Source organism: Pagrus major, chromosome 12, assembly GCF_040436345.1.
Source record: "Pagrus major chromosome 12, Pma_NU_1.0".
Taxonomy (NCBI): domain Eukaryota; kingdom Metazoa; phylum Chordata; class Actinopteri; order Spariformes; family Sparidae; genus Pagrus; species Pagrus major.
In genome coordinates this window covers 7289790-7301883 of record NC_133226.1, presented here as the reverse complement: position 1 = coordinate 7301883, position 12094 = coordinate 7289790, and the positions used below count along the sequence as shown (strand labels likewise).

At 42.5% G+C, this 12094-nt stretch overlaps 1 protein-coding gene across 4 annotated transcripts in view; it reads left to right on the top strand.

Annotated features, from left to right (window-relative positions):
* grin1a (glutamate receptor, ionotropic, N-methyl D-aspartate 1a) overlaps positions 1-12094 on the top strand; it is a 37702-nt gene that overhangs the window by 14993 nt on the left and 10615 nt on the right. For all 4 annotated transcript variants that reach the window (XM_073478110.1, XM_073478109.1, XM_073478108.1 and 1 more), the window contains 12 exons: positions 879-1000; positions 2009-2183; positions 3098-3242; positions 5035-5121; positions 5530-5665; positions 5996-6123; positions 7914-8078; positions 9660-9778; positions 10128-10240; positions 10697-10845; positions 10981-11138; positions 11691-11852. In XM_073478110.1, coding sequence (XP_073334211.1) covers positions 879-1000; positions 2009-2183; positions 3098-3242; positions 5035-5121; positions 5530-5665; positions 5996-6123; positions 7914-8078; positions 9660-9778; positions 10128-10240; positions 10697-10845; positions 10981-11138; positions 11691-11852 — 1659 coding nt within the window. The remainder of the gene's footprint in view (positions 1-878; positions 1001-2008; positions 2184-3097; positions 3243-5034; positions 5122-5529; positions 5666-5995; positions 6124-7913; positions 8079-9659; positions 9779-10127; positions 10241-10696; positions 10846-10980; positions 11139-11690; positions 11853-12094) is intronic.

The window sequence follows — 12094 nt, the reverse complement described above, 5'->3', positions numbered from 1 at the left end:
TTTTAGAAAAATGTACTGATGTTTTCTTAGTCAAACGTTAAGATAAATGTAATGAATGATGAATGATAAATTTAATGTCAGCTGCTGAGATCAAACAACACAATATTTTGCCATGACTTGGCCAAGAAACAACTTTACTGTTGCACAATAAACAGTACCTTTGCCATATGTGGAGGAGAGCGCTTTGTGATCCCATGGCTCATTGTCGTGGAACACGAAGACATTTTCAAACTGGATGAGACAGGGCTAAGAATTAAAAAAATATGACATGCTAGTTGGGAAGTCATGAGGCGTCCCCAGTGCTGTGTTGGTTGTCTTTCACAATTAGCGATTTCACACTGGACAAAAAACCCTCCAACACCCAACAACATCTGGCTTCATCAGCTCTGTGTCTAACATGGAACTTTTAAAACCTCCTGGTCCCTGATGTTTTACTTAATCGCTTATTTTTAGTCGGTTTACCCCATTTAAAAAAGGTGTATATATGTGCACTAATTTCTCATTTACATTCCCAATGTCAGGCCAGTATCTGGCTGATGTTGTGTAGTCTGATACTGGCATTGGTTTTGAATATTTCGCTACTTACCACTAATATTTTCGATATAAACTCAAGAGATTTCAAATTGGGGCATCCTGGTAACCAAATGTTTAATTGCATAAAACATAACTGCAACGTCCTTTCTGTCTCTCCTTGATTCTTGTCTGCCTTCAGACTATCAGCTATCCAACAGAAGCATTGATACAAGGGAATAAACTTGGACGTACACCAATCCCAAATAACTGTGGATTAATCAGCCACTCCTGAAAATGAACACAACATATCTTCCTCACACACAAAAACAATCTTCTGTATTTTTCCCCACACGGTGAATTCCAAGTGAGGAGGACGCTGCCGCAGTTTACAAGGCTGCCCGCTTCCTCAACATGACGGGCTCGGGCTACGTGTGGCTGGTGGGCGAGCGGGAGATGTCGGGTAAAGCCCTGAGCGAGGCGCCAGACGGTACGTTCATCCAGCAGAGATTCAGTGTGAATGTACGAGTTAACCTCCGGCTTTACCCGGAGACCCATCACAACACAAACAGGATTAGACGGATTAACCGTTTAACGATGGATGCACCACATGATATAACTGTATAACTGCTTGTTGTGTGTTGAGCATTTAAACGTTTAAGCATTATGTGTTTAAAGGTTTAAATGAGCTGTGTATCTACAGTACACCTTAGCTTAATTGTGTATGTCCTGGATTATCTAAAGGTAAATTCATTGTGCTCTCCTGCCATATTAATACCCTGGTTTCTAATGAGTTATAAAGGGAGACTTTTGCAACAGATAACTGGTAGAATGGTAAGCTACAACAGCCTTTCTTGTCTCTATTCTTGGATTCTTTCTCACACAAGTCTCTCACAGTATTTTATCACTTTGTGGTCACAAACGTCGAGCGTCTTCTCCTCACTCTAAACACAACCAACCCCTGAAAAGCGTCTGTTGTCCTGTCCATGTCCAGTCTCTCCCACGTCCACTGCAGCCTCTCCCAGGAGTCTGCAGGACTGACGGACCTGGTTGCAATCAGAAAACTTAGCTGAAGTTGGATTGTTGCTTTGTTTAAATTTAAGTCTCATGGTATTTTTGTTTGTTCCGATCACAAGTAATACCTTGCCTGTGCTGAATCACAAAAGCTTAGCTGGTACGGCCAAAAAAAAGATCCAACTTCAAGGGACTCTTTACACATGCTGCGAAAAGGTCATCAGCGGCAAACTCCGAAAAATGATCCATTTATTCTGCTGCCTTGTCTCATAAATGACTAGATGTGGATATTTCCCAGAGTTATATTCCCTGAGATTCACAGGCACAGGATGGATCATGCAGCTGATGTCTGACCTTTATCCAGGATGTCTAAACTGGAGGCCCTATAAGTTTTTTATCCACTCTGTGCATTGCAAAAGGATCCTGAGAGGCTGTAGTTCGCTCGGATCAGTGATTTTCTTTTTTGTTGTCGGCCTGGCCTCAGGTCTGATCGGCCTCCAGCTCATCAACGGGAAGAATGAGTCAGCCCACATCAATGATGCGGTGGCTGTGGTGGCTCAGTCCATCCAGGAGCTCTTTGAGAAGGAGAATATCACAGAGCCCCCGAGAGGCTGCGTGGGCAACACCAACATCTGGAAAACAGGGCCGCTCTTTAAACGGTAAGCGTGACTCATCATTTCAGTTCGTGATAAACTTTGACATTTATAATTTGTTGAGGGGCGTATAAAAAAAGTGTATAAAAAGGTAACCTTGGCTCCCAAAAATTTTAAAGATATTTTTAGCAGGAGGTATCCAGAATTTCTAACATTTTTTTCCTCTCATTTAGCCAGATGCATCTAATCTAGATTCCAAACCGACTTGTGTTTCTGATTGGTTGAGTCTGAATTGTGCATGTTCTCAATTACCCTAAAAGGGACAGTTCACCTTATAATCAAAAATAGGTATTTTTCCCCCTGGCTGTTGTGCTGTTAATCCATCTAGATTGATCTGGTGTGAGTCTCAGAGTTTTGAAGGTATCGACCTCGAAATTTCTGCCTTCTCTTCTGTATAATGAAACTAGATGGCACTCATGAGTTGCACCAAAAAGATTATTTTGAAAAACTAAGCTGCAATGTCTCTTATGAGAAATCATGACCCGGTTACTCATGATAATCTGCAGTCCTTGTTGTGAGCAGTTTAAAGTAGGAACTATTTTCTTTCTACCAAACCACTGGAAACTTGTCTTATAGAATTAGTTTAGCAAATTTTTCCAGAGTGTAAACTTCTTATTTGTCACCTGCAGATGAAGTGACCGAGTTTTCAACTGACCCACTTAAAGTGGTTTCTCAGCAGTGTAACAAAACAGTGTATGCACTGCTTCCAAACAGATGTGGTGACAAAAACAGCAGATATCATCTCCACTCCGTGTCATTGCGAATCATTCATTTTACCGCATGCACTCAAATGGAGGCTAGTACAGAATGATACACAATTAAATGCTCCGTTACACTCCTAATAGACAACACACGATACCCATGCATGAACACGTGTGTGCTCATTCACGCAAATAATCATTTTCATTCGCTTCCCACAGGGTGCTGATGTCATCCAAATACCCAGAGGGCCTCACAGGACGCGTGGAGTTCAATGACGACGGGGACAGGAAGTACGCACACTACAGTATACTCAACTACCAGAAGAGTCGACTCATTCAAGTCGGCATTTACAATGGAACACAGGTAAACTGACCGACAGAGACAACTCTGGCCTGTTGGACAGAACTGAAATGCAAAACCCTGGCACTTTAAGAAAAGAAGTCCATTACCTATTTTCTACTCACTGCCTGAGTAGTCATATTCTTTTTTTATTCATACTGGACATGCAGCTCCAGTTTTCTATCTATAGCACAATGTAGTCAATGTAGGGCAACTCCTCAGTCCCCTGTCTGTCCAGAGAAACACTGCAGTTCAGCCAGAGCTTTTACAATGCTGCAGCAGTCTGTCATAGTGAATTTGAGGTCATTTTCAAATATCTACTGTTTTTTATTGCTATATTGAACTGGAACATACAGAACATTATCAAAACTTTCTTGCTGCAGCCCAAAAAACAAGCCTTTCAGGGAGTGTTAAGCTGCTCCAAGCATTAATAGCGACTGTAAGCTTTTAGTTGATTTTGCTCGGGTAGACCGTCATCGTGTAACCTTTGGTTGAGTCATGGTTTGCAATGAACCATGCCTTTTTTTTCCGCACTGCAGGAGGATTGCAGATTTGTCCACTGTTAACTGCGTTCATGTCTAAATGGCAAGCAGGAGCTGCATGCATCTGAAAATAAAAACCTAACCATGTCCTTTATGAACCCTATAGAGATTAAGAGAAAAATACTTTAAAGGGTATGACTGTTGATCATTTTACAAACCACAATCAAATTTTTCAGACAGATTTCCAACCTTTGAGGCAGGCTGGTTTTCATTCATATCTATGAGGTATGAAAACCCACATGCTGACAGTCAGTGCCACATTCCCCTAATAGATAGTCCTTTGGGTTCGGCTTTAAAACTGTCCATTAGTGGAAGAACAGGAAAATGATCCTTTCTCATAAATGCATAAATATTATACCATAACATAACTCAGTGGTTATCAAAGTGGGGTCCTCGAGACCAGATGGTCCCCAGAAAATTATTTACACTCTATTTCCTTCCATAAGTAGCACAATGATAGAATGTATGACCTTTTGGGCCATCTGAAAATGTTTTGGTTTGGGTTAAAATAACTACGTAGCTACTGTAATGTTCGTTACAAATGTACCTACGTTACTGCACCTACATGACGCTTCTTAAATACATGAGTAAGTCTGAATAACTCACCGTTGACTTCTGGTTTCACACTGGACATTAACAGCGGTCTCCTGAGTGAAAGTCTTGTGCTATTTTAAGTGCAGACCTATGCAGACTTTTCACTCTTATGCTACTTCTCCTCACTTCCTTCTTTGCAGCCATAATAATTACTACAACCATAGAGCTGGTTTCATACACTTTGTGTAATAATACAGCCCAAAGCAAAAATCTTATCAGATGGAGGACCGTAGTCTAATTTCTGTGAATTTAGAGGTCGCTGATGTAAAAGAATTTGAGAACGACTTATATAATGTGACAAAAAAAAGAAAAAGGACACAACATTCACTCATGCAACTTTCAAAGCATTGCACTTTGTAATGAATTTGGAAAACTACAATTAAACATACACTTAATAATGTATGCTTTGAAAACTTGCCATGGAGGCGTCACTCCATGGCAACTGAGCAAAGTCTGCAACTCTGTCTGATGCTGTCGAAAGCTCTGGAAATACGTTCCTGAGGCCTCAGGTATGATACATAAGTCAGAGGTCGGTGAAGTAAATAAAAGAAGCGCTGAGCTGTGGTTATATAAAGCTGACTCATTAGAGATGCTCACCCACAGTGTTGGAGCCTCATCAGCAGTAAGCCTTCTGTCAGCACTCACCTATAATACTGTATATGTGTGTGGCGTCGCTGCAGGTGGTAATGAACAATCAGCGGAAGATCATCTGGCCCGGAGGAGAGACTGAGAAACCACAGGGCTTCCAGATGTCCACTCGATTAAAGGTAGGGCGCCTTCGCTTTGCTGCCTCAATGTGACGTTGGTGTCGACACACATAGAGCTGATATACGCGTGTTGGACAGTGCGCTGACATTTGTTTCTCAGAGGGGAGGAAAGTTAATCTACATTCATGAAGGCAGAAGTGATGTATTTGCTATGACTTTTATCTCTCCAAATTTGTCATAGGTCTGCAAAGAACCTCTCATCTGTATCCTTGTCGGTTATTTTTACATTCATCCGTCTGTCTTTGTGTGTACATGTGTATCTGTGGAGTTCGTTCATTTGTGTATCCGCTGGGTTTTTCCAAGCATTATTTTTCCCCTCTCTCTCGCTGCCTCGCCTGAGTCCCTCGGGATCAGGCTGGATCGAGCTCTGACTACCTGATAAACAGCTTTCTGTCCCATTTGTTGTAGATAGTGACGATACACCAGGAGCCATTTGTGTATGTGAAACCCACTCAGCCGGATGGAACGTGCAAGGAGGAAATGACATTAAATGGAGTCTTAATTAAAAAGGTTATCTGCACTGGGCCCAATGAGACCATCCCAGGTAACACATCAGGGACGTTTATACTGTCACTGTGCTTTTACTGCACCCGCCAAACACCCACTGGAGATGCATACATATATATGCAGTAGGTATCTATATATGTATGCATGTAGCTGAGTGTGCCATTCAGAGTGAGAGGCTGTCGGGATGCTTGGTGTGTATGCTGTGTTTCTGGCAAACAGCGTGATTGTGTGGTTGTCTGCAGTGCACCGTGTGTCACGCATTTCGTTCAGTCTACGTCCGCCGCCTTTGGATTAAAAAAAACAACAAAATCTAACATGTGTCATTAAGAGTGATTTTAACTTGCAACTGTTGCTGGTTTTGTTACAGGACGCCCAATTGTACCCCAGTGTTGCTACGGCTTCTGTATTGATCTCCTGATCAAGTTGGCTATGACCATGAACTTTACCTATGAAGTACACCTGGTGGCTGATGGGAAATTCGGAACTCAAGAGCGGGTCAGTTTTACATTAATAGCTATTTTTGTTATATTTTTGCATGAGGCACAGGTTGCACGCAGTATCTCACATTCAGTACTTTACGCGACTCTAGCTAATCTTTTTATTTTACTCCACAAGCAGTAGTGATCTCACTAACTATCCAGAGCTGAAGCAATAAGCAGTCATAGAGCCACAGATAACAAGCATGTCCAGCAGGTGAATCTGCCCACTGTCAGTGTCAGTTTTTAATGTCTACACTGAAGGATTAGGCAGGCAGCAATCATCATGGCTGAGTGCTGTGGTTAATTTTGAAGTGTAAGTTAATTAGTTTTGGCTTTAAACCAACTTGAAAATCTACCAAGTGAGAAAAAAGAACTTTTCCTTAATTTTGTAAAAGTATAGTGGTGCCAAACAAAACAAACACAGCACCCAAAACCGTTTTTTCTTTGTCAGTGACGCAGTTTTTCTTCATTACCAAGCTTCTTGTCTTCTCCTGTCTTCAGTCTCACCTCTAGCAAGTTACTAGACGTATGACCTGGAAAAAGGCATAGCAATTCATTTGCAATATAGTTACCACATATGAATATGATAATTGGGTTGCCAAGCTGGCACCAGCGCAAATTGGCTTAAGTAAGACGGAAGATGATAATGACAAAAATATTCTTCAAAAGCAGCTTGAGTTCATGTACAAAAACATTAAGCCAGCAAGTTTTGTCTCTATTCTATTTAGTGACTCAGAAATTCTAGTACATGTGCACCATCAGCCGCTGTGATATTTGATTAAAAGGTCAGTTTCATGCTGTACTGGTGAGCCACATTTTATGATTGCAAATTGATTTATAGTCTCAGAGAATTACACTGCCCTTAATAATACGATCGAAGACATAAAGTGTGACATTAAGACCTTTTAGTGATCTGATTCTATTATACATACACATGACTTACATACTAAAGATCATCATTACACACCATATACATCATTCACATACCAAAACATTTCTTGTCTCGACAGGGCTAATTCATTTTTATCAACCCCCTGGGAAAGGATTGTCAAATAGGAAAACTGCCACCACCTAAAAAGACAGTGCCATATAAGGATTAGCCATTTAACCTAACCTTGCATTAGTCAAGTTGTTTTTGTTCACTTTTATACATTTGTAGTACCTACTTTATATCACCTTTGCCTAATCTCTTAGCAACGAAAATCCCAGTGGAACAGCCAACTTCCAAATAGTGCTAGCAGCTAATATTTACAGATTCGGTCCATTGATTTAAGATCTCACAGTGCCAGCCTTGTGCTGTACACAATAGACCTGACAATTACAGGACCATATTTTAATGCCATGGTATTATTTGGCTGCAATGTAGTCTATCGTTTATTTTATCTTATAATATTTCTTATCGAACCAGGATGATCTCTTGAGATTTAAAACTGTTTTTTCCCGGCCAAAATGGCAGCATGACTGTGTAACACAGGCCAAGACAGAAACAACAGCTACAGAAGTAAGAGGAGAGACAGGACAGGAGCTGATTTTCTCCGTGGGCACATTCATCTCTAACCCAGAACAATTCTGTCCTGTAGGCAGTATAACACTTTTGGTGTTCTTAAGTGCATGATCTTATAAACTCCTTGAAAATAACAGGCTCTCTGTTTTTGACAGAGCCCGTTCCAAATGTGGAGCACGCCTAGAACTTACATCCCCGCTAGGCTTAACCCAAATCCTTAAAGCCTGGAAACATTCTGCGGTCTAGACGACAGCAGGTTGATAGCTGATTCTCTTGTTCACACCTTGCTTTTGGGACTTCAGGTGAACAACAGTAACAAGAAAGAGTGGAATGGTATGATGGGAGAGCTCCTGGGGGGCCTGGCTGACATGATCGTAGCCCCGCTGACTATAAACAACGAACGAGCCCAGTACATCGAGTTCTCCAAACCCTTTAAATACCAAGGCCTGACCATCCTTGTTAAAAAGGTAAGTGTCCACTGTAAACCATCTGGTGCTCTGTCAAGGGAAACAACCACTGGGGAGTTGCATGTATCGCTTATCCGAGGAATTATCAACCCTCTAGGGCAATTTTTATTCTTTGAGGATCAAGGTCAACTGTTATTTCATTCCTTGATTTCTACAGCACAAACACAGGGAAACATTGATGAAGCGGAGACACTTGTTAACGTATTACAAGGAACTTTAAACTGGTTATGAAATGTTTTCAATTTAATACTGATGCCTGTATGACCTACATAAGCAAACAACCATTATAAGCAAGAGGATTGGTCATTTCTATTTTTATTAATCTTGATGCCTGCCAACGGATTGGATTCTGAAAATCAAGATTATGTTTTATGGTGGAGTGCTGAGGATAAAATTGAGGAGTCTCACAGACACAGATAAAGAGGCTGCTCTGTAGTCATTCTACTGCCATCTGGCAATGTCTACATTGCCAGATGGCAGTAGAATGATTGGCTTTTGACATTACATTTGATTTTATTGGCTTTGCTATCAAGCTTTATCACAATGTTGGCTTATTGTAATGGTGACATAACATTACTAGGGAATGTTGAAGACTTTAGCTACCTCAACTGTTACCTTTAGGCTAATCTAGGTGTCCGACACTAAAACAAAATGTTGCTTGTTTCACAATCATCATATTACAGTTGTTAATCTTACATAGCCATAAATAGATATATTACTATTTTAAAAAAATAGTTTGTCCAGTCAATCCAGTGGGAGTTGGTTTCTGCTGTATCACAACCATACCAGGGTCTTTAGCTCTTGCTGCAAGCCATAGCCTACTTACTACTCCACCTGACCATTTTGCAAACAACGCTACTGTTCTTTAGAAAACTGAATACATTCTATCTCCTGATCCAGGTATCCTATCTCTTAGCCCACTTGTAAAACATGCAGCAAATCTGGATTCATTTCTGCCAGTGATTATGATAAGGTGATGCCGAGATGACTTTTCAAGTCAGGAAGTTCTGTCCATGACACTCTTGCTTCCATAAAAACTTATACCACCTTGAAACTGTGAACATCTCAAGCCAAGGGTCTGTGTTATGATTTTCACTCATACAGACATGAGAAAACACAAAAGCATAGAAGAGCAATACAGTCAGACAAGAAAGTATAGCAAAGCTGCCCAGTGAAAATGTAAATAGTACATGGGTTAAAAAGGTCCAGCATCTAGGATTTTAATGGCATCACTCTTTAACCTACCTTACAGTGGTTGCTAAATACTCGACAAATGTGAATGGCTCTCTTAAGAGTCAATGTTTGGTTTCTCTGTTCTGGGCTACTGTATTAACATGATCAGAAGAGGATCACTCACTCTGTACATATAAAAGGCTCATTCTAAGGTTACGAAATGAACGATTCTAAGTGATTCATCACTAATGAAAACACAATTACGAATACCATGTTCCATCTCTGGTCCTTTACGGGTATAAACTTGGAATATGATATTTTTCTTCATGTTAATCTATGAAATGCAAACGTAAGGTAATCAAAGTTGTTAATTATCAATCTACAACTAACTTCGGTGTGTGTTTTCAGGAAATCCCTCGCAGTACACTGGACTCGTTCATGCAGCCGTTCCAAAGCACGCTGTGGCTGCTGGTGGGTCTTTCGGTGCATGTGGTGGCGGTGATGCTTTACCTACTAGACCGGTTCAGGTACACGGGGGACATGTGTTTGTATGTCTGTGCCCATGTGTGTGTGTGTTTATGTGTATTCACTGAATCAGTGAATGTGTGTGTACATGCACTCCTGCGCGCTGCAGATCTTCCCTCGGTGTGGACTCGAAGGCAGACAGAGGTGAAGATTGACTCCAACCATCCCACTGCTCTGTCCCTGTGCAGCCGTCTTTGTCTGTTTTCTTTCCCACTTTGTGTCCCTCTTTGCTTTGCTCGCTCACGTTCAGTTCTCCTTCCCTGCCTGGGGTCGCCAGGGTTTTCCCCTCTACAGGTTCTCAGCGATTTCTCATTTTATCTCCTGCAACCCTCCCAATTTTTTCCCTTCTAGCCCTTTTGGAAGATTTAAAGTAAACAGTGAAGAAGAAGAAGAAGATGCCCTCACCTTATCATCTGCTATGTGGTTCTCCTGGGGAGTGTTGCTGAATTCTGGAATTGGAGAAGGTGAGACAGAGGCAATGAGAAAACATAATAATCACCTGAAATCTCCAAATCATCACTTGTCCACCAGTAAATGTTCCTTTCCTCCCAGAACACTATAATGCTGTCGGGTACTTTGGTCTTTTAGACAGGTTTGCTGTTGTAAAAGGCTCCAGGTGTTGCCTCTTTGTCATGTTTTTTCTTTGAGGATGACAAATTAGTTCCTTTTGTGAAGAACGGCGTTGCTGCAGCTTGTCTCCTAACAGTTACCTCTCCTTGTTTCATTTGTGATCAGTTTCTTCTTTTCATGTCTGATATTGCAGTGGGTTATTTTTTGGTAATTGGGTTATGTTACTTCCATGTAATCTTTAAGATAGAGCTGTTCAGAAAAAGAAGTATTTAGCTAACTGCTCTACATGACTAATTCTATTACAAATTGAAAATCACTGAGCTGAAAGGACAAAACTGTCAACCACACAGGTGCGCCGCGCAGCTTCTCAGCGAGAATCCTGGGTATGGTGTGGGCCGGCTTTGCCATGATCATTGTGGCTTCTTATACTGCCAACCTGGCTGCCTTCCTGGTGTTGGACCGGCCTGAGGAGCGCATCACCGGCATCAATGACCCAAGGGTGCGTACAGGATGATACAAGGACCATGTTACTACATGGCAACATTTTTATGACATCATAAAAATTGATACACAATTTTTTTATATAAATTATGCATCCATGGAAGTCATTACTCGTCCTTGTGTCCTTATGCAGCTGAGAAACCCATCCGACAAGTTCATTTACGCCACGGTGAAGCAGAGCTCCGTGGACATCTACTTCCGGCGGCAGGTGGAGCTTAGCACCATGTACCGCCACATGGAGAAGCACAACTATGAGAGTGCCGCCGAGGCTATCCAGGCCGTGCGCGACAAGTGAGTCTCGGCCAGGCCGGGCCGACCGGAGCACGTGTCGGCCGGCTGCTCGACCTATCAGGCACACAGAGCAGGGCCAGTCCAAGTCAGCTCGGGGGGTGGGGGGAGGACATGGACCTCTGGAACAGATGGAAGCGGCAGGATTTACTGCGGTATTCCCTCTGATCCAGGCCCATCGCCCAGCCAAGACAGATGTCAAGGGACAGGAGCAAGGGTGGACGTGTCAAAAGCACTGGCACCAGTGTGAGGTTAAGCTAACATTGAGTCCAGGAGCCCCCTTTTTCAGGTTGTACCCAGACGAACATCTTTGAGATGGGGGGAAACCAATGGGGGACGCGCCCTCACCCATCTGGCATTGGATTTCATTTGGGCCATAAGCAACGGTAGAGATTGCTGGTAAACGCTGAATGACACACACGATCTGGTGTGCGAGAGAGAGAGGGGGTGGGAGCCGTTAATGTGTATGTAAATCATTGTACTGTCGCACCGTAACCCCCTCCTTCCCCTCCTCCTCCTCCCTCCTTCCTCCTCCTCCCTCCCCCTCCCCCACAGCAAGCTGCATGCTTTCATCTGGGACTCTGCGGTGCTGGAGTTTGAAGCCTCGCAGAAGTGCGACCTGGTGACCACGGGAGAGCTGTTTTTCCGTTCGGGCTTTGGCATAGGCATGCGCAAGGACAGCCCCTGGAAACAGAATGTGTCCCTGGCCATTCTCAGGTCTGTCCCAGCCGAAGCTGCATTACTCGTATGACTTTTTTTGTTTCTTATCAATATGATTTCCTGGTCAGGTATTGACCTTTTACAGCCATCCAAAGCATCGCCTTATGTCACATCTTCTATCTCTGTATCTCCCCTTTCCCTCCCTTTCTGTCAGTTTGTCTATGTCAAGTTTGTGTCTGTTTGTCACCTGTCCTGCTGTCTCTGTATCATGTATGTTGCTATCTGGGAGTGAGCGGCTC